This window comes from Trachurus japonicus, chromosome 24 (assembly GCF_045865225.1).
Source record: "Trachurus japonicus isolate A0001 chromosome 24, Traja_1.0".
Classification (NCBI taxonomy): domain Eukaryota; kingdom Metazoa; phylum Chordata; class Actinopteri; order Carangiformes; family Carangidae; genus Trachurus; species Trachurus japonicus.
In genome coordinates this window covers 27,505,983-27,526,351 of record NC_140930.1, presented here as the reverse complement: position 1 = coordinate 27,526,351, position 20,369 = coordinate 27,505,983, and the positions used below count along the sequence as shown (strand labels likewise).

At 42.9% G+C, this 20,369-nt stretch overlaps 2 protein-coding genes and 1 non-coding gene across 10 annotated transcripts in view; 2 read left to right on the top strand and 1 right to left on the bottom strand.

The window, feature by feature from the left end:
- Nucleotides 1-5,207: 5,207 nt before the first annotated feature.
- On the bottom strand, nt 5,208-5,280 carry trnat-ugu (transfer RNA threonine (anticodon UGU)). The gene has a single exon. It is a non-coding gene; the product is annotated as a tRNA-Thr (tRNA).
- A 117-nt stretch (nt 5,281-5,397) lies between these two features.
- LOC146962125 (cholesterol 24-hydroxylase-like) lies at nt 5,398-9,617 on the top strand. The gene is made up of 15 exons (XM_085771231.1): nt 5,398-5,601; nt 5,718-5,795; nt 5,951-6,032; nt 6,238-6,311; nt 6,499-6,585; nt 6,787-6,925; nt 7,065-7,175; nt 7,261-7,423; nt 7,899-7,964; nt 8,297-8,369; nt 8,454-8,538; nt 8,733-8,843; nt 8,985-9,073; nt 9,184-9,250; nt 9,337-9,617. The coding sequence occupies exons 1-15, from the start codon at nt 5,453-5,455 to the stop codon at nt 9,475-9,477; spliced, it is 1,515 nt and encodes a 504-aa protein (XP_085627357.1). The 5' UTR covers nt 5,398-5,452; the 3' UTR covers nt 9,478-9,617.
- Nucleotides 9,618-10,419: 802 nt separating this feature from the next.
- Nucleotides 10,420-20,369, top strand: part of ccdc85cb (coiled-coil domain containing 85C, b) — a 49,971-nt gene continuing 40,021 nt past the window's right edge. For 4 of the 8 annotated variants that reach the window (XM_085771238.1, XM_085771237.1, XM_085771234.1 and 1 more), the window contains exon 1: nt 11,214-12,071. In XM_085771238.1, coding sequence (XP_085627364.1) covers nt 11,357-12,071 — 715 coding nt within the window. In that variant the 5' untranslated portion in view covers nt 11,214-11,356. Of the gene's footprint in view, nt 12,072-20,369 lie in introns of all 8 variants that reach the window. The other 4 variants (XM_085771240.1, XM_085771236.1, XM_085771239.1 and 1 more) reach the window with 3 other exon arrangements.

Sequence of the window (20,369 nt, the reverse complement as noted above, 5' to 3'; positions counted from 1 at the left end):
CCTTGATGAGAAGTAATGGGCACAAGACTCTAATTATTCATCCCTGTTACCTTATTCCTTGTGTCGTTACAGGGTTCAATTAGCTCTCACGAATGAGTTGTTTAGCCTGTTCGTTAGCAGTGGGTGCATTTGCTGTTTGAACCAAAGGCATCAAACGTTTCCTCAGTTTACTCTATTTTATCGTCTGTGTGTTCTCAGTCTAGCTTTGGTTTTCTTTATAAGTTCAATTCACATCTACAAGTCAAAAGTCATACTAACATTTTGTGTCCGGCCTCTAAACAATCGACCGCAGCCTTTTTAAGCCATGTGTGCTTCGGGATTTACAAATGTGCTTGTGGGAAGTCCTCTGGTGGTGAGTCGCGGTTTTCATGAATATAATTTTCAGTAGTGGTTTTGGGCCCAAAGTTTTAAGTCTGTCCAAAGAGCAGGATGGATGGAGCGGCCTTTAAATTCAAGTTCTAGAAAAGGCAAAATCAAAATCAAGATTTCCCACTTGACCCGTTAGACAAAATAGCCATGCTGTACCACAACTTTAACCTTTTAAGCTCCTGTATGCTTTAACAACCACCATCACTGTCATCCATCTACACCGGGGTTTAGGTTGATCTATTTCTACAATCATCATGTCTAAGGCTATACTCTTTCCAGAGGATTAAATAACACTGAGATTAAAAGTTCAAAGGTCGGGGTAATGCAAATCCATAGGCTTAGGCAATCCAAATACTCCTCTGAGATACTCTAATTCCAGTAGGTCGTGGTGTCTATCCTTCACTTCTGCTCTTGTTGACCCATGAGAAGAGAGAGAGAGAGGAAAAACAATGGCTATATGCCTTTTCTGATAGAACATTAGGTCAGAAATGGGACACAATTAGCAGAGGATGTACTAATGTTATGGAGATAGAAATCCATCCCTTCGTTATGTATACACTGTGTTATGAACGATAAGGAGCTTGGTAGGTTTACTATGGTCCTTCAGTGATTTCCTATGTTGACTACAGATGAGTGCTGGGTGGAGGGTAGCCAGACACATGTTGACCACATTGCTGCCGCAGAATAACAGATAAATAACCGCAGATGTGTAGACAGAGGAGAAAGCCGAGAGAGGGAAAACAGAAGAGGGAGGAAAAAAGGAACATAAAAGAGAGAGGAGGTTTCAAAACTCTGTGGCTAAAAGATGTTATCTGAAATATTGAATGAAGCAAGAGTTTCCAGGCGGATGCGTTTTGAAAAACCTGGGTGAATACACTTCACAGCTCGCGGAGGGCATGTTCATCAACGTCACTTAGGGAGTGCGCTGTGGTTTATACAGAAGCTCAAACTCGCCAAAAGTCATCGTGGTGTTTTCGAACTTGCGTCAATCATTACACACACAAAATGTGAAAAGATTTGATTTGCCATGCACTGCACGGCCCTGAGCTCCTGCTTCACCGTGCACCTACACGTTAGTCAGTGAACGTGTGTGTGATGTGATTCATTCCTTTAGTTATAACGCTGGTGGCCCAGGCCTCATGCCAGTGCTCGGTGGTTACAGATCTGTTTACTTTTGTAGGCTGGCAGGAACATGAGATTTCCTCTGGGTGTACTGCGGCCGGTCAACCTGCAAACAGCATGGCCCTTCAAGTCCCTCGCTGCTCCCGTTACACGCTGTCTCGTCCCCCCATCCTCCCTCTCCCTGTGGACGACTTGCGATGGGGGCAACCCCACGTTCACACAAAGGGCCCATAGCAGTGCATGAAAACCAGCCGCCACTGAAACAAGCACAGTATTAATGCTGCTCACAGAACGTACGTGCTTCAGCTGCTCTACCTACAGGACTTATATGAATGCCAGTGGATCTTAGGATCTAATGGATTATCTGGAGTTTGACTTATCCCATTCCTTGACCAGCCTGACACAGAGGAAGGCCTTGTTCTGAGATGATCAACAAGACTAATCTCAAAATGGAGCCTCTACCCATGAGAGTGTTAGAAAACCCAGGAGTTATAGAGCAGGAATAAAACCTTTTTTTTTTTTTGTTGTTGCCCTAATTTCTCCATCTGCATGTGAAAAGTGGTGAGAAAGTAGGACTAGGTTCACTATTTACCTTCTTTGTGAAGGTTCATATTACTTGTTGTTAATGAACCAAAAGTAGGCTACTGGGCAAAAACTGCAAATGGAAAGGTCAGTTGTTGTAATCAATCTAAGAGGAGCATTGATTTCTCAGTTCCAACAGAAATATAATCCAAAAATAATGAACATCAACCTCATTTTTTACAATGTCTAGTGTCAAGCTGTCCTTTCCTCCTTTATATTTTTCATGGTTCTCAATCTTGCAAACCAAGGACAGGCAAATTGTTTTATCAAGCAAGAACAATATTCCGCATGATAATCCCAACACTGGACATCAATATCCTCAGAGAAGTCTGAATAACTCACATTCTTTGGATGAACCAGACTCTACAAACTTTTGTTTGTTTACTCATGTCCAGTGGGAGTCTTAATTTCTCCCTCTCCCTCTCTCTCTCTGTTGATAATATAATCAAAAGAGCAGCCAACACAATACCTTTGGACATGAGAGGGCCCTGCAGATCCAGTAGTACTGAGGCGGCAGACAGCCAGCCATAACAACATCAAACAGCCCCTAGCCTCCAGCGTTTACACAGAGCCAAGACCCTGGACCAAAAATATGATTGCACGTTCTTTTTAAGATAAGAATGCAGACAAGCTTGGAGGTTATTGCGAACAATATGTACAGGTATGAAGTGGCCCTAGTGATAGAAATGGCTGGATCATAGTAAACAAGTAGGAGGAAAGTGGTATTGCAGGTCAGGTGAGCTGCCCTGCATGCCTCAGATCAGAATGTGAGATCTTGTTTCTGCAGGTATGGTGGAAAACAAACACAGTCTCAGTGAATTGTGCCACAGGCACGTTTTCACACTGGGAAACATCACAATCGACCACTTTTGCCTAATGAGCCTCCAGTGCATGTTCTGCAGGAGAAGAGAGAGATGGGAGAGTTCTGGAAATTAGAGGATGCTGATAAAGACCGCCCCCTGCTGGTCAACATGACTAAATACACAGGCTTTAACGCAGGGCATGAAGAAGAAGAGGAAGAAGAATCTCTATTTGTCATAGACTGTATAAAAAAGGTCATTGCACATAAAAAATACAACTCCTGCTACTCAGCCTGAAACTTTAACAACTTATTCAGAATAACATTAGGCCATACTCCAGAAACGTGGTAGAATTTATTATCCCTTAATATGTTTGAAAAAGTTATCAGCAGGTTTTCAAGTTGTTGCATTTAAAATCTTAAATTAAGACCATAAATAAGATCCTAGGGATGCTGAGGGCTACAACTCTCACTATGGGCTGATCCTACTATTGATTATTAATGTATTTATTGCTTGTTCTATGAAGAAAGGAGGAATGAATTATCACCTTTCACAGCAAACATTTCGTCTAATTGACCTCAGTAACTCAAAGAAACTAAAATAATTAATCAATGAAATGTTTTTGCTCATTTATTATTTGCTAAGTTTGTCATCCGATGATCTGCAGGGATGAATAAAGATGAAACTAGAAATACAGCAACATGAACACCAATTCTCACCATACACACTCATTAGAAGCTTGGTTTACCATATAACAATAATCCTAAAGTGTGTGTATATCACCACTGCTGCTCAGATTGGTATGCTGTTCATTGCCTCGTGTCATGTCAGACTAGAGGACGTTAAGTATGTGCAAGTTTAACAAGAGCCTCCTTTTTCATCTGCTAAAATGACAGCAGTGTTGCGTCATTACTATAAAAGCTGTGCTCACATTTACAGACCTAAATCAGCTAAAAAAGCAGTCAGATCAGATATCCTGAAATATTTTTTAATCATATAGATCACCATATTTCTCCCCACAAATAGGATGCTACAGACCAATGCATCTGGAATTGAGGAGAGGGTGCATCAGGAGCGATTGATTAATGAGAGCTAAAGCAACAACATAGAGGCTAAATCAGATTTTGTGCCTTTCACGCTCGCTTTGTCACACAGCCTTTTAGCCCTTTTTGGCAACGCAGGACGTGTTTAATGATCGGCCAATATATTTACACGAGCAAGCATAAAGTGTGTGTTTGATTCACAATGTCCATCTGCATCAGTTAGCCTATCACTCCTGAATGCATCTCCTTATCAAACCTATTCTGTGTTGACTCAGACAATTACCCTGTTATCCCAGTGCTCCTGGAGATGAGTGTAATTGGATCAACCATGAGAGGGTGAAAGCAGCTGTGATCTGATGTGTGAAGTGTATCTAACTACGTAGTTCCACGCTCCGTTTGCCAATATTGATCCTATTTTCAGTCATGGAGGAATTCCCTTGTCTCTCTGGGCTGAAACTGATTGGTGAGGGATGAACTCGGAGTTGAGGCTTTGGTTCAAACTTTCTAAAGTTGTGAAAACTCTAACTCACCTCTGTGCCACGTTTATCATGAGCCAACGTTTACTAGGTCTTACAGTGGACAGATAACACAGGCTTTATTCTGCTTTTAAAAAAATAGCTCGGTTTTTGGGGACCTTATATAGGCCTAGCTGAGACAATAGACAGAGGTCTTGATGTTTGTGTAACTATATGGATTTCAATGCAAAGCTGAATGATTCAGACCCAGGTTTAGGACATAGTACAGACATCACAGATTTTATGTAAAACTCACGGATGTGAGTTAGGGCCAGTGCACATTAGGCCATCTATTTCAACAGACACACATTCTTTTTTTCTTAAAAAAGGGGTATTACTGGCAAAAATCTGGTTACGCCTACATTTCAAACATAAAAATATAATTTCTGGTTATAATGATTAAAACAGTAACCTTTAATACATTTTATGGTGCTTTCCCCTACTTTGTTTTGCCAATGATGCAACACTGCAATAGAAAATGTTCCATTCTGCAGGTGTTATAATGAGTCCTCAAGGTGTTGCAATTTTTGGCTGAGACGTTTTGGAGGGTTTCCTGCCTACAACCACATGTTAGCCAGTTTGGGAGTCAGCCTGATGAGCAGACGTGACAGTGATGCTCATACATTCTCTGTAGTGTAAGTACACTACACAGACATTTCAGGGGACTATAGCTATATAGTGTATGTGTGAGAGAGTGTGTGTAAGATTCCATTCACAGTAAAGAATGAAAGTGAAACTGAAAAGCAGTTATAGAAAGAGAAAAGCTATCACAAGGCAGGCCCCAGCGAGGATCGAACTCGCGACCCCTGGTTTACAAGACCAGTGCTCTAACCACTGAGCTATGGAGCCAGACACGCACGCACACCTTAACAGGTCCCTCTAAGAAGGAAGGCATCTGATAAAAATGCGGAAATGTTCCTGATACAGGTTAACGACCATTAAACGTCCGACACACTTTGTTGTACAACACTTCACCGTTGACCAGTACCAGTCCACTAGCTCGCGGACCAGTCGTAACGAAATGGCGGTTTTTCATCTCCTCTTGAGCTGGACCGCTCAGGGGCTGATGTTTCTGCTCTTTCTGATGTTCATTGCATTTCTTGGCTACTGCGTGTATGTGAAACACATGCATATGAAATATGACCACATACCTGGGCCACCAAGAGACAGGTAAGATAAGTGGGACACTGTTCGGGTTATGCTAATGCTAACAATACTTATTTTCTTGTCGCTTAGCTAACGTTAAATACACCGAGACCACCTGACCTCTGATTTTGTCCTTGCAGTTTCCTTCTCGGACATTCACCGACTTTTTTGAGGGTAATGAAAAATGACCAGCTTATACAAGACAAGCTTCTGGAATGGTAAGAACAAGTTTTATCCATATATTTACTATAGGCTACTTAAAAAATAGGAAGTTTTTAACTGAAAATGCAGTTTCTGTAGTCAGTCAGTCTGTACAAATGTGGGCATGTAGGCCTAGTATTTACGTGCAAATCTCACTAAATTGTCATTACAGGGCAGAGACCTATGGGCCTGTTTACAGGTTAAATATTCTCAATTACGTTACAGTATGTGTCACCTGTCCAGAAGCGACCAAGGTAAACGTTGCACCTATACACTTGCTTGACTTACGAGTTACATAAGTTTGCGCAATAAACAGTGTGAAAGTGCACAGATTTCACAGAAATGGCAGCTACCCACTCAAATAAAAAACAACAACAACTTGTCTTTTTTTTTTTGTAAAATCATATTTCCTGATAATAAATCTTTGTCTTTCGATGTCCCCCCTAATAACACGTACAGGAAATCCTGATGTCCCCAAAGTACCCCAAAGATAGAATGGTATACAAGAAACTCTTCAACCTATTTGGTCAAAGGTAATTTGTCAGATAAGTATCTAAGGGATACAGATACAGTATATTTTGTGATACTCTCAATATCTTGAACTCCTGAACTGACACTATCGAGTAAGATACAGCATCTATATGGATCACTGGTGTGATGTCAAATCATTTACAATTATGTTTTTACCATTTTGAAAATGTTGTGTTGCCTCTCTGCAAGGTTCCTTGGTAATGGCCTAGTAACAGCACAGGACCATGAGCTGTGGTACAAACAGCGCCGGATCATGGACCCTGCGTTCAGCAGCTTGTGAGTTATTTACCTATCGCAGAATGGGGAATTTGCCCAAAATGTGTTTTTTTTTTTTGTACAACAATTGTAGGTCCTGTTAACAGCGGCTAACTGTTTCTTTGCTTCTTTTGCGCAACATTGCATGGTTAGAAAATGTCTGGGCAGCTTTGCAGGTATGTCTTATACTATTCCACTGCCTAAAACTATCATTGCTTTCAGGTATTTGAGAGGTCTAATGGGCACATTCAATGAGAGAGCAGAGAACCTGATGAGTAAACTTTCAGATCTTGCTGATAGCAAAGCAGAAGCCAGCATGCTCCACCTATTCAACTGTCTTACCCTTGATGTTATTGCCAAGGTAGTGTGTCTGCGTCTGATCCAGTACAGTATCCCCAACTCAAGTTTTTCTCGAATGTAAAGAAAGTGCAAGCTTAGCACAAAGATTCATCAAACCACGTTGTAACTGAATGTATGTTTGTTTGTTTCTCCCCCCTCAGGTTGCCTTTGGTGTGGATGTAGACTTGATGGGAAATACCTCACCTTTCCCTAAAGCCATTGAGACATGTCTCAAGGGAATGGTGTATTACATCCGAGACGTCTTTTTTCAGGTATGACTTTACTGCTAGTTTGTGTGGAGTTCACATAATGTAAATCTCTAATACTGCCAGACATCTTAATATCTTGTATTTGCAGTTCAAGCCAAAAAACAAACAGTTTGTTAATGAAGTGAGGGAAGCGTGCCGCCTGCTGCGCACAACTGGAGCACAGTGGATCCATGAACGGAAGACTGCCATGCAGAACGGAGATGACGTTCCCAAGGATATTCTCACGCAGATCATTAAAACTGCGAACAAAGGTTAACATCCCCAAAGTTAACTTTGATTAATTTTTTTTTTTATATTTCTGTTCTGTAACAGGGTTATGGCAGTTAAAAACAACAGGGTAAAAGCTAGCATAGATTTGACGTGTATTGAGTTTTGAGAATAGCATACTAAAGACATTAAAAAATGCATAATATGTATTTTTAAATGTCTTTAGTATGCTATTCTATCAATATATGTATTGAAATGTTATCGCTTCTCTTTTCGCTCTTAGTTCATTTCAATACACACATTTTCAACTTTCTATATTAGTAGCAGGAAAGAATGTTTATGCTACCACCTGTTCATAAGCAGGCAGTATATGTATGCATAGATGTAGACACCTGTATCTTTTAGAGTCTATGTATGCACATGTTGTGAACTAGATGGATGCCTAGGTTCACATCTGTCATTAAAGGAGATCAGTCAAGTTTTGGTTTACATGCTCACTCTACTTTCTTGTTACTTCAGAGGAAAGCATGACTAAAGAAGATGAAGAGTTCATGCTGGACAATTTTGTGACATTCTTCATTGCAGGTGAGTCTGTGTTATTTCTGCTTTGTAAAATACAATTTTATAAAATAAATATGGCTAATAACATAAAAGACACCCCAAAAAGTTGAACCCAAATTTCAATAGTATAAATGTAATTCAAGTATATTGACATTGGTGCAGAATCCATACAACTTGTCCTGGCAGCATAGTTGTTTTTTGAGCCTTGAATTGTCATCAGTTTTTAAGTGTACTTGTTTGTTAAGCGCTGTTTTTTTCATATGGTTTAGAAATTAAAAATCTTGTGTTGTTGATCCTCTAATTGTTCACTTCCAAGTAATGCCCAAATCCATTTTTGTCCACCTGTAACACTCTAGGTCAAGAAACAACAGCCAATCAGCTTGCATTTTGCATCATGGAACTGGGAAGACATCCTGATATACTGGCAAAGTAAGAACTAACAATGCAGGGGAAGACAGCTTGATAATATATCTGCTCAATGATGTCGATGTTTAACTATATTTTGTTTGTTAGGGTGAAGAAAGAGGTGGATGATGTCATTGGGATGAAACAGGAAATAAGCTATGACAACCTGGGACAACTGACCTACCTGTCCCAGGTATATGCCATGAAGTTGGGAGGAATGTTTTAGCGTTTCATTAGTAGTTCATTTATTCTTGCTCTCTTAGTTCACCTATAAGTCTTTTTAATGAGGGGTTTAGCCTTCCACCTCTCTAAAATGTGCAGTGGGTATCCATTATTTTTCAAGCAGTTGACCTAAGATGTGCCTCTCATTCTCTAACCTCACCCCAGGTGTTGAAAGAGACTCTGAGGATTTACCCAACAGCTCCAGGCACATCTCGTGATATATTTGAAGACATGGTCATAAACGGTATCCACATACCTGCAGGATTCAACTGTATTGTGAGTGTTCACATTTGTGTATCTCTGAAGCTGAAAGTGTGTGTCCAGTATTTCTGCATTATATACACAAAATGCAACAAAACTATCACACAAAAAAACATCTTCCTGTCAAAATGTTCAACAACCTGCTGTGAACTTCAGTTCAGCTCTTACGTGACTGGGAGGATGGACAGATTCTTCAAGGACCCGCTGACATTTGATCCAGACAGATTTCACCCTGACGTTACCAAGTAAGTTGCATTCAGAGACACGTTTTATTTTTCTGTGTCGGTGACTTGGAGCAGATCAAAGCAATAAGTGCTCTACATTAAACAAAGTTTTATCTTATCTGTGTAACAAGGCCTTATTACTGCTACTACCCCTTTGCCCTCGGCCCACGCTCGTGCCTGGGACAGAACTTCGCTCAGGTGGGTGATGGCAAGAAAGTCGGTCACAGATGATCAACACAACAAACGCTTACAGCACACATAAACAACACTGCATGTGTTTTCAGATGGAGGCTAAAGTGGTGATGGCCAAGCTGCTCCAGAGGTTTGATTTCACACTTGTCCCCGGACAGACCTTTGACATCCTGGATAATGCCACACTCAGGCCAAAGAGTGGAGTGATATGCACTGTCAGACATAGGAATTAGAAGAAATAAATAGCCACAAGTGTCACAATATGAGAAGATACGTAATAGTCCTTGTGGAGCGACTGGGTCTGTAGATGAACCGGACTATCCACTAAATAACAGTCTTTATTGCTGCCAGCTTTTGTTATTACTTTTATGGTTAATTTTTTAAAAATCATTTACAAAGAAAATGTTGTTTATATGTTTTACTTGATTACAATGAATGATTAATACTTGTAAATATCATGAATGTTGTTATATCTAAGCAAGTGTACCTTTTTGGGTAACAGTATCATAAGCACTTAAATCTGCATGAGCTGACATTATAGTTCAGTAACTGCTCTTAACATAAAATACTGAATCATGCTTACTCAAATAAAGAGACCACTGAAAAATTAAACAGTTGTTTCGCTCTTTTTTATTTTTTATTTTTATTTTTATGTTTTACTTATGTATATAATGTCGATCACATTAAATGCATGAAATACTCACTGATATTATTTTATGCTTAGTTGTACCCACTCAGCCTTGTGTGTTTTGGGGGCGTTGCCCACTCTGTACACAAGAGGGCGCTGTGAGCTTGCAAATAAACCTCAAAGCACCTGTTAGTTGTGGCAGAATCACCACTCGTTACAGGAGATTGTTATCATTTCATGTAATAGCATAAGAGTCTTAAATGGCGAATCGGGGGTTGTAATAGGATGATGATATTAATATATGGGGATTTAAAGCTTTTTAGATTTTTGAAACTGTTGTTAGGGCAGTTACACAACGCAGCTTTTTACGATAAGATTTCCAAAGAAAAACCTGTGATCAACATTTACAAACTAAAGCCCAACATCTAAACTCTAAGTTAAGTAAAATAATATTTAATTAATTTTCTAATATTGTGAGTCCTCCGACGACGTCTTGTCTGTTGTGATTTAGTCCATCTGAAGGAATATTATTGGTTTTCTCGGAGCTGAACTCGTCTCACTGTTCCTTTAAGAGGGCTGAGCCTGAGCCTTATGAGGCTCCAGCGCACTTTTCATCTACCTGCTGCCCACTCCTCTCCCACGTCTTGATTGGCCGTCTTGGCCCAAATCCTCTTGAATGATTTCAAACCCGAGTGTTTGGACAAGGAGGAGGAGGAGAGGGAGGGGGGTCCGCGGCTAATTCCGAGCAGGCTGAGGTTGGAAAGGGCTTGAATCCTTCCGTCCACCGCCTACCCACCTCGGTGAAAGAGGCTTAATATCCGAGGAGCGCTGCTGACGGTGAAACGCGTTCAAGAGGACACATCCCGTAAACAGAAAAAAAAGTGTTTGTTTTTTTTGTTTTTCTTTTTTTTTTGCAAGAGCAGAGGTGTCGCGTGTACCTACTCGACCGATCGCGATATTCGCGTTAAATCACGATCAAGCTTTCAATTTGTTGCGTTTTTCCGTTTCCCCCCCCGTCGATCGTTTGAATGGAGCGATGTCCAGCGGAGACGGTGCACGGTGCGACGGGACACGGCGTGTTGTTGTGCTGACGGGACCAGGACTAGGACCTGATTGATTGATTGAAAATCACTGGTAATCATTGTTCAATCTTGTGTTTTTTTTGTTTTGTTTTTTGTTTTGGGTGCTGACGGAATGTGAATGGCATCTGTTGTTCCCTCTGATTCACAAAGGATTTTCCTTTAAAGATTAGTGAGGGCATTCAGTTCGTGCTCGGGGTTGCCATAGCATCATATTAATATTTTCCCTTTTTCATTATCGGCCTGTTGAAATAACCAGAGCGCACGGTGATAGCTATTTTGGACCATGTATTCATTTTTTAACACGATTCCACAACTGAGGGTTGGTTAGATGAGTTTTGATAGTTGATCTGAAGCACGTCTTTCTTTTGAACGAACTGAGACTCGCAGCCTAGAAGACAGATCATGGCTAAAAATCCGTCCGAGGGACAGAAGGATGACCTGAGCCAGCTGACGGACGAGGAGATGCTGAGGAGCAGCAAAGAGGAGCTGGTCAGGAGATTAAGAAAGGTTGACGGTGAGAAAATGAACTTGATGATCGAGCACGGGAACATGATGAAAGACATCAACCGGAGGCTGCAGGTGCACCTGCACGAGATCCGGAACCTGAAGGAGATCAACCAGAAGCTGCAGGACGACAACCACGAGCTGCGGGAGCTCTGCTGCTTCCTGGACGACGACCGACAGAAGGGCAAGAAGCTGTCCCGAGAGTGGCAGCGCTTCGGCCGCTACACCGCCAGCGCCATGTGGAAGGAGGTGGGCACCTACATGATGAAGCTGAAGGAGCTGGAGGCCAACCAGGAGACCGTGCTGAGGGAGAACTCCGAGCTGAAGGAGATCATCCTCATGCTGGACGAGGAGAGGAACGGGGCCGGCTCCAGGAGCTCCATAGACAGTCAGTCCAGTTTGACCAACCTGAACGGGGGCACCGGCACGGTCAGGGATGTCGGGGACGGGAGTAGCACGTCCAGCACAGGTAGCGCTGGGAGCCCCGACCACCACAACCACAACCACATACACAAGAGCTCAGAGAACAGTAAGCTGGGCCCCACCATGAGGAGGTCCATGGACGACCTGTCAGCACCGCACCATCACAGGAGCATCCCCAATGGACTTAATGGTGAGTAGCCTCCACCTGTGAACACACACACACACACACACACACACACACACACACACACACACACACACACACACACACACACACACACACACACACACACACACACACACCTGCTGTCATAAACAGCACATGGACTTAAGGGCACCACAAGACACCATCAATCACCAATCCAATTAGGCTGGATCTGTTATAAAAGCATGGATCATTGCATCCTATTTCTTTTACTATAATTCCAACTTTGTGTGTCTTTAATCAATCACTTGGGCCAATGTGGGTGATTTCATGCCACCCCTGATTTAGTTGCTGCCTCCTAAGTCACATTAAACTATTTACTTTTTCTAAACATTTCTGTGTAGGCTGATTGAACCTGTTGTACAGGGTTCCTACACAAGTATGGAAAGTATGGAAAAGTATGGAAAATGGAAACTATTATATACTCAAGTGAACTTAACTTTGGCTCAATTATTTTGTATGTGCTATTGGCTACAAACACCTGGAAATTATTTGGTGACATAATGGCATAAAAATTCAGAATAATGAAAACAAATGATGCATTGCATAATTTACTTAGATTATACACATATAATTACTCAAATGAGTAATTGCAGAGAAGTCTGGAAATTAGGGTCTGCAAAGTATGGAATTTTGAAATTTCAAATGTGTAGGAACCCTGGTTGTATGACCAACATCAATATTCATCTCCTTGGTTTCATTGCTCATAGGTACAGTAAAGTCAGGCTGTGGTGCATGGTGACCATGTGAGTGTGATGGCATTGACAACATATGCTGATCAAAATCGCCATGAAGGATTAACATGGTGGGAAGGGGGGGGGGGCGGGGGTCTTGGCTTAACCTTACTGTAAAGTCTTGATTGGACACACACACACACACATGCTGACACATCATCCTTAAGTGGCCTTTTCAGTCCCACGCTACCCTATCATTTGAATTTTGCACTGATTTAGGTCAGTGCACTCGTGGTCCTCAAGGAAGAGGACTTATCTTAATAGCTTTTACGGGGGGGGGGGGGGGGGGCTGAGGGAAATAGATTTTTTGTGTGGCTCGTTTGCTGATTATCATTGTTGTCCTTGGATGTGGAAGAGCACTTGTGTCTGCTCATGGCCCGTTTGAAAATGCATGGCGTGGGACCAGAAATCAGTGTCCCTGTTATGAGGCCTAAATACATGGCTGAGAGCTGCAAGCTGGGATGAAAATGCCCGTGATGGAACAGGAGGACACTAAGCCTCGTTTAGCTAGCACATGGACCGATAACTCGCCATGATCTGTTTGGCGTGGGAAATGAACAGTTTCATGGACCAAAAAAAAAAAAAAAAAGTACCCTGATTTATAAGGACAGGGAGGCAGCAGCATGCAGGAGCTCAAAACAAGCTGCTTCAAATCAGATCACGTAGGGTCACATGTTATCCATCGGTCATTCCTGGAATTGTGCGCTGTGAAGGTAACAAATACAAAAGGATGGAGGCATGCATGAGAGAGAGAGTCAAGGGAGCCCTTAATCCAGAAACACACACACACACACACATGTGCACACTCATGATAACACTCACATTTTTTGGCGGCATTTGGCTCTTATTATGTAACATCAATATTGTGTCTGTGGTGGCCTAGCACCTCTATAAGCTGCTGTGTTGTTTTGTGAGATGTGTGTGTGTGTGTGTGACATTGGGTGCCCCTGAGGCTCTGGCTGAGTGTGTTCATCACTGACAATGATGCAGAGATACACAATAACACACTAGCATGGGAAAGCCTCCCCCCCTTCACTTGGGAGGTGGTTTTCATTATTTTATTGTTCAAACCAAACGCATTGGTAATGAGATTGATGCTATCTTGTCCTAAATAAAGCTGAGATAATTACTAACAACTCCATGCAGAAAGAGAACATAACTATTATTGACATTGCCTAAGATGCCGGTTGATAAAAACAACAAAACAATCTGAAATCTACTGTTTCACAAGTTGGATGTCTGTACCCAGGAGCAGTGAGATCAAACAAGTGTTTCATCACTTCTATTAATAAATCATTCTCAAAGCCGTGAAGCTATAGCTTCCACAGGGCCAGCTATAAGACCACGGCCCCGCTGTCCAGAACAGATTTCCTCCTTTGGCTGCTTGAAATCTGAGTGAAGCGACCGCGTTGCGGGGTCAGGTCCGGTCGCGGTGTGAGGTCTTGCAGAGTGGCTTTATTTAATGCTGTCCAAATGCCAGTGGCTCCCCCGGGCATTTAGGAGACAAGCTTGAGGATTGCCGCTCAAGTGCTAAATGAACAGCATCTGTCTGGGTGCCAGACACACACAGATGGGATGAAAGGAGGAGGATGAAACAAACTTTAGTGTCCCGAGAGTAAAACCAACCTGTTTGAGCTTGAGGCTCGAGTTTCATACCACTTTAGTCAATTTTTACAATTTTTTTTTTATTTAAATCTGTTTGGCCGATGCATCTCCATTTCTTTAGAAGCGAGTGAGGCACTGTGAGGGAAGTGTATGAAAGGGAGCCCAGCAAAGGGCCCTCAATGGATCCTGGCGATGTTGGGGGAGTGGCTGAATGGCTGAAAGGGGTTGGCTGGGAAGCTTGGGGGGGGTGGAGGAGTGGCGGGGGTCTGTTGGAAGGCACATTGAGCTCAAAGGAGGCTGCGTTTCAGAGGCATCCTGCTGTCTGCTTAATTGAATTTCTTGTGCGTTGACACGCCTGACAAACCCCCGCCCCCAACCCCTCCAATTCCTTTGGGGATACAAGCTGTGTGTGTGTGTGTGTGTGTGCATGTTTACTTGGACTAGGAGTGTACCGTTATGTGTGAGGAGGTTGAAGGCTTCTACCCTGAAGAAATAAAAAGCCAGTGGAGCGGGGGCTATACGCTGAGCAGACTACCACTGTGATGCTGTGACCTATTATAGTGACTTCTATTTCCAGACCTCTCAGCGTCTGCATTCACTATAGGTGGTCTGCAACCCAATTCCAGTCAAAGACTAACTGAAATATGATGCTGTCATAGAGAACCTGCATTAACCCCCCCCCCCACACACACACACACACACACACACATAATGCCACACAGACTGAGTGTAGCTTTATGAGATTAAGACAAAGTGGCCAAGCGAGACAGAAAAGTGCTGCTTTGACATTGTCCAGATGAACTGATAAAGAGCCTCTCTGCAATAATGCTTGTTGACTTTTAACAAACCTTTCAACACTCCCCCAGGCCTCTTAGATGGCAAAGAGCTTTAAAGGGACAATATTGTTAACTCAGCAGATAAAATGACTCTAAATCACAGAGGGCAAGGTTTCTCAGTCTTGGGCGGAGAAAAAGACAGAGGCTGACATCAGTGTATTTTGCTACTATTTTTTCAATTTGACACCCTATTTTCAACCTTGGGGTTGGGACCCCACGTGGGTTCGCCTGAAATTCAAATGGGGTCACCTGAAATGTCTAGCAATTGATTAAAAGAAATTACTGATAAAAATATTCTTTTAACCAATTATTGTTCTTTTGTGATTAAAACACGACACATAATCTTAAACAACTGTATTCTATACTTTCACTTTCTTGAATTTAAATCGAGTTCAAAATGCAAATGCAGCATATAAAAATATCTGAGCTGGCGCATCTTGAATGATGGACGCGAGGTCGCCAGAAATTTGTGATGTCAAAATGGGGTCACAAGCCAAAAAAGGTTGGGAACCACTGTCCTATAGCATTAGACTGAGTGGGATAGTGTCTTAGCACCTTTCACAGTGCAGTGGTGTTTTATTTCCCATGAACTCTGACCAAGTAGCAAGCCAGCTGGACAGTGCTATCCAATGAGAAAGCCAAAATGAAGGAATCTGTTGCAGAAAAGTAGCTGCGTTTCTCAAGTGGAATATGAACTGCTCCATAAAAGAGGACCAGTTTGCTCAGTACATCTTTTTACCAACAGTTTGCCCGATGGGGACTGGCAGCTCCAATGCTTGGTGGCCGGGGGCAGTTTTTTCTTATTTTCATAAATGAACAGAACGATGAAAGCACGATGGCAGGGAGGGGTACGTAACAAAGCACCAGCAGGTCCCGGCAGGTATAGTGTACAGGTTGTTAAAATGTGGCCAAGCATCAACTGTTAGATGAGAGACGCGGAGGTGATAGTGTTTAGACTTCATTGACTAGAGATGCCTGTGGCTCTCAGAAACCGGTCAGCTTGGTTAGTGATTCACCAGAGATTATGAATTTCATCACAATGCATCAATGTGAATCTTGTTTTCGATGTTGTCTCAGATTAATGGAGACTGGCTCGCACTGGTCTCCTACATCTGTTAAGTAAAGCGTCCCTGTGTGTAGTCAGTGCTGAGTCACCCTGTAAACCTTCCCGCTTTGCCTCAAATTGTGTTCAAATTAGTCCTAATTAACTCACTGCGAGGTGTTGAAATTGCATGGTTAAACTAGGGTCTTTATCACCTGGCCTTTATGTGTGTGTGTGTGAGTCTTAATATATGAGGTGGAACAGTGAGTGTGAACTCTTCCTCTCTCTGGTTTAGAAACTCTACTCTTTGTCTCACTCTGTGTCTCTCTTAAGTTTCTTTTTCTTTTACCCTTGGGGAGCGACATGACCTGAAATCTCACAATGAAACTGAAGAACCAGCCCTCCCAGTTTGCAGCCAGCCTGTGTGCATTTCATCATAGTTACACAAATTAGTCAGTGCCCTAATATTCTGCATTCATGTGCGACAGAAGCGCTTGGTCGTCTTCCTCTCAGGTGGATTGTCAGCAGGTGTAAAAAGCACAGATCATACGTGTAGCTCTCTCTCTCTCTTGAGAGTACAGTCTTGAATTCAAAGACCTCTTGAGGTCACTTTCTATGAGGAAGAATCAAAGATCCTCTTTTACTTTGTTTATTGCATTGCAAAAAATCTTTATCCATGCTTTTATTTTATTTTTTTCAAAGAAAGAGTCAGGGTTTCAGTATCTCCTTTGTTTTTCTCTTAAATAAATATCAATCAATCACCGCCAGCTAGTCAAAGTCAGCCTTAGTGGTTCTCTGTGTGAGCCCCTTTCTAGTTTCAAAGGAAACTGGAGGATCAACAACACAATGGTGTTTTCCTCTCGGCTGTGGTTTCAAGTCATTGTGTGGCATGTCTGCGAGGCTGTGAAAGGCAGTCTTATAGCAGGAATAGGATGTTTTCTGTCGCTGATATCCTGTTTGTCCACACTCTGTGCTCCAAGATGCTGACTCGATTCCTTGAACCTCTTAGACCTTGTGGCATTAGTACCTTCCTTGGAAAGGGCGGCTCCTCCATGGTGTGTTCCTGTAATCAAAACTTCTAAACAAAGAATAACAACTGCTCTTGGCGACGCAACTGAAAGTACAGCTCTAACACTAACACGCGACATTATTAGGATCACATTAGATCATGTTAAAACATGTAGAAGCGGTTGCTCTATTTAAAAACTACTGTTCTGAAAAGAATTGCTGACATGTAATTTCTTTTAATGTTTTGTAGTTTGCAAATTACTCCCAAAGGCGCCAAACTAGTCACTATAAATGCTCTTTCATGAACCTCCTCTGGTGGTGTTGAAATTTTAATGTTCTGAAATAAATTTTCCACAGTGACTGAGTTGCATCAGGTGCACTTTGAGAGTGGTGTTTGTTTGAATTGCATCTCCCAGCACCCTGCTGGAGTTGGGCCGGGGCGTGGGCTGATAACGCTGATAATGGAATGGAAACAAACGTGTATATAGAAGAGAAATAGTCACGGGAAGGGGACTCTCAGCTGTGTGCTGTTGATGAAAAGCCAGCCTGTCAGGATGTCCCACATTCCTGGATAAACAAAAGAGGAAGTGGGTCTCTGTGCTCTTAGTGACACAGCAGGATTGAGTCGGCAAAGAGAAACAGGAAGATGGAAAATGAAAGTATGTCAGGGTCGGGTGATTGCATGAATATAATGTATCAGCTATTCTGATGGTTGGCTGGTTCCGTCACCAGTTGGTCTTTTAGGGGGATGGTGATCCATCATCCAGGTGAGGGGTTCTCTGGTCTCAGTGGTACCAGTGGTAGGATGGTGTATTTGTAAATGTCTGAAAATTGTTGTTTGTGGTGCTTCACCAAACCAATGTATACCCAAATAGATAGCTTTATCTTCTTCTTCGCAAGAAGCTCCTCCACAATTGTATTTGCTGAAAATTGCACGTTTACTCACCTGCACGTACTGTATGTGTTGCCAGGTGTTTGTGTGAAAACTTAAAGGGATAGTTCAACATTTTGGCAAATTCACCTATTGCCATATTCCCTATAGTCAATAGAGATAGGTTCATTACCTTTAATTATCGGTGCATGTTGTTTTGAGATCTGCGGGGCAGAGATGTGAGCTGCTCAGCAAACACAATGGAGGTGAGTGATACAGGTTCCCTGTCCCTCATTAAATTCACAATCCAACAATGCCAAAACTCTCTTTTACCCCTTTCCCACTGGCCAAAAAACCCGTTTAAACCCGCTAACAATCGGCTTTTGGTGGCAGTGGGAAAGGCGCACCGAGCCGCGTCGACCCGCGTCGACGCGGGTCAAACGACTCGGCAAGCGACGCGGGTTAAAATCGCCTATAATCGGCTCGGCTCCGATCGGCTTGCAGTGGGAACGCCAGACCCGCGTCAACCCGCTAATTTACGTGATGACACTGAACGTTACGTGATGCTACGTCATCGCGCCGGTCGCGTCTCATATCACGTACCAAAACAAAGCTCTGCTCCGCTCTGCTCTCATCCGAGACTGGGATCAAAAGATCAGAGAACACTGACCAAAAACGATAGAAAAAAAGAAAAGAAAAGAAGCGACAGTCTGTTTAACTGACGTGTTGTGCCGCGGACGTCCGTCATCCGGCCGCAGCAGACTCTCTGTCCTCCGCGGTCCTGGTGCTCCAGGTCAGCCAGCCAGAGAGTCTGCCTCGGCGGACGGACACTCCGCGGCGGGCGGCTGTGGCATGACTGTGTGTGTCTCTTGCACCGCGGATGAGAGCGGGGCGACTGGTTTATGCTCTGTCTGTCTGGTCAGACTCGGCTTATTTTGGTCAATGGGAAAGGGGCCAAATGCCGATTGTTAGCGGGTCGACCCGCGTTTAAAAAACCCGCGTCGACCCGCTAATTTTAGTGGGAAAACGGCTTTTGTGGCCCGCACATTCACCACGCTATGTAATAATCATGTATACTATCCCTTTAAACATATGGTCCAAACCTAAAGTGTGTCTCTATAGGTCCCTTTTTTGAACTTCCACCTTTCCGGCCTTTCCTCACTTAACAGGCTCCACTTCTTCAGTCTCCCCCTCTCCATCCATCTGCATCCATCTCTCTCTTGATTCCTGTGAACCTGCGTTCTGATCCGCTGTCCTTTCGTTCCCATCAGCACAACACTCAGCAGACAGAATGGGGTTATTGAGCCAGCGCTGGTCTTGTGTGCACAGTATAGACTCGGTGTAAGAACTAACACAGTGTCTTTTTTTTTTTTTTTTTTTAAAGATCAGTTTCTCAACAAGTTGCACCTGCTGTTACATCTGTGTGGTCACCAGGGTTACTGTGTCACATGTAGAAAATAATGTACGTCCTTTTACACACATGTAGGCCTTTTGCGCTCCCTGTGTCTCTCCTCGTCTGTACTGATAGAAGTGGATGTCCTTCTTTTCTCTTCAATGGGCAGTGGGCTGCTGGAGGGGCTGGGTTGCTCAGTTGCCTAGGCAACAGCAATGATCAGTGGGGCGAGTGGACGGCCATGCTTGGCCTCAGAGTTACTGAAGCGGAGGGAAGTAAAGGATAGGGGGATGGGGATAGGTTTGGGCATGGCCGGCCTCCATGCTGGTTGACCCGTACAGAATGATGCTGGCTACAGCGAGGTCAGTTCTGTGTGTGTGCGTGTGTGCATTGTGTGCATACGTTTGCTGCTGAAAAGTAACTCACTCATTAGAAACAAACAGGGTGTGGCCGGAGTTACATTTTTACTTATCTTCTTCTTCTTAACCAGCTTTACTTTCAGATTTGAAAAGTTGACAAGACAATGGGTTATTTTAAGAAGCAGATCATCATACAGGACATTTTTAAGGCCTGTCAACAAGTTGTCACCAGCTTCTTGTTTTTGTGGTTAACCTCTTGATTTGCTTGATTAGTGGTGTATACTAATTGTTAACCTCCACTTGGGGGAGTTAAACAAAGGCATAAACCTGTTACAAAGTTGTTGTTGTGTAAGCAGTGGCTATTATTTTCTAAGAAAATTGTATTTTCCCATAGCTATCAGTAAGGAAAGGTCTGTTTGTGATCACAGTGTTTCT

Bases quoted from the DNA above. Each gene is read 5' to 3' on its own strand.
- LOC146962125 (XM_085771231.1), top strand. From the start codon at position 5,453: ATGGCGGTTTTTCATCTCCTCTTGAGCTGGACCGCTCAGGGGCTGATG. The intron at 6,926-7,064 runs GTAGTGTGTCTG...CTCCCCCCTCAG, and splicing joins CCCTTGATGTTATTGCCAAG to GTTGCCTTTGGTGTGGATGT. The intron at 8,844-8,984 runs GTGAGTGTTCAC...TGTGAACTTCAG, and splicing joins CTGCAGGATTCAACTGTATT to TTCAGCTCTTACGTGACTGG.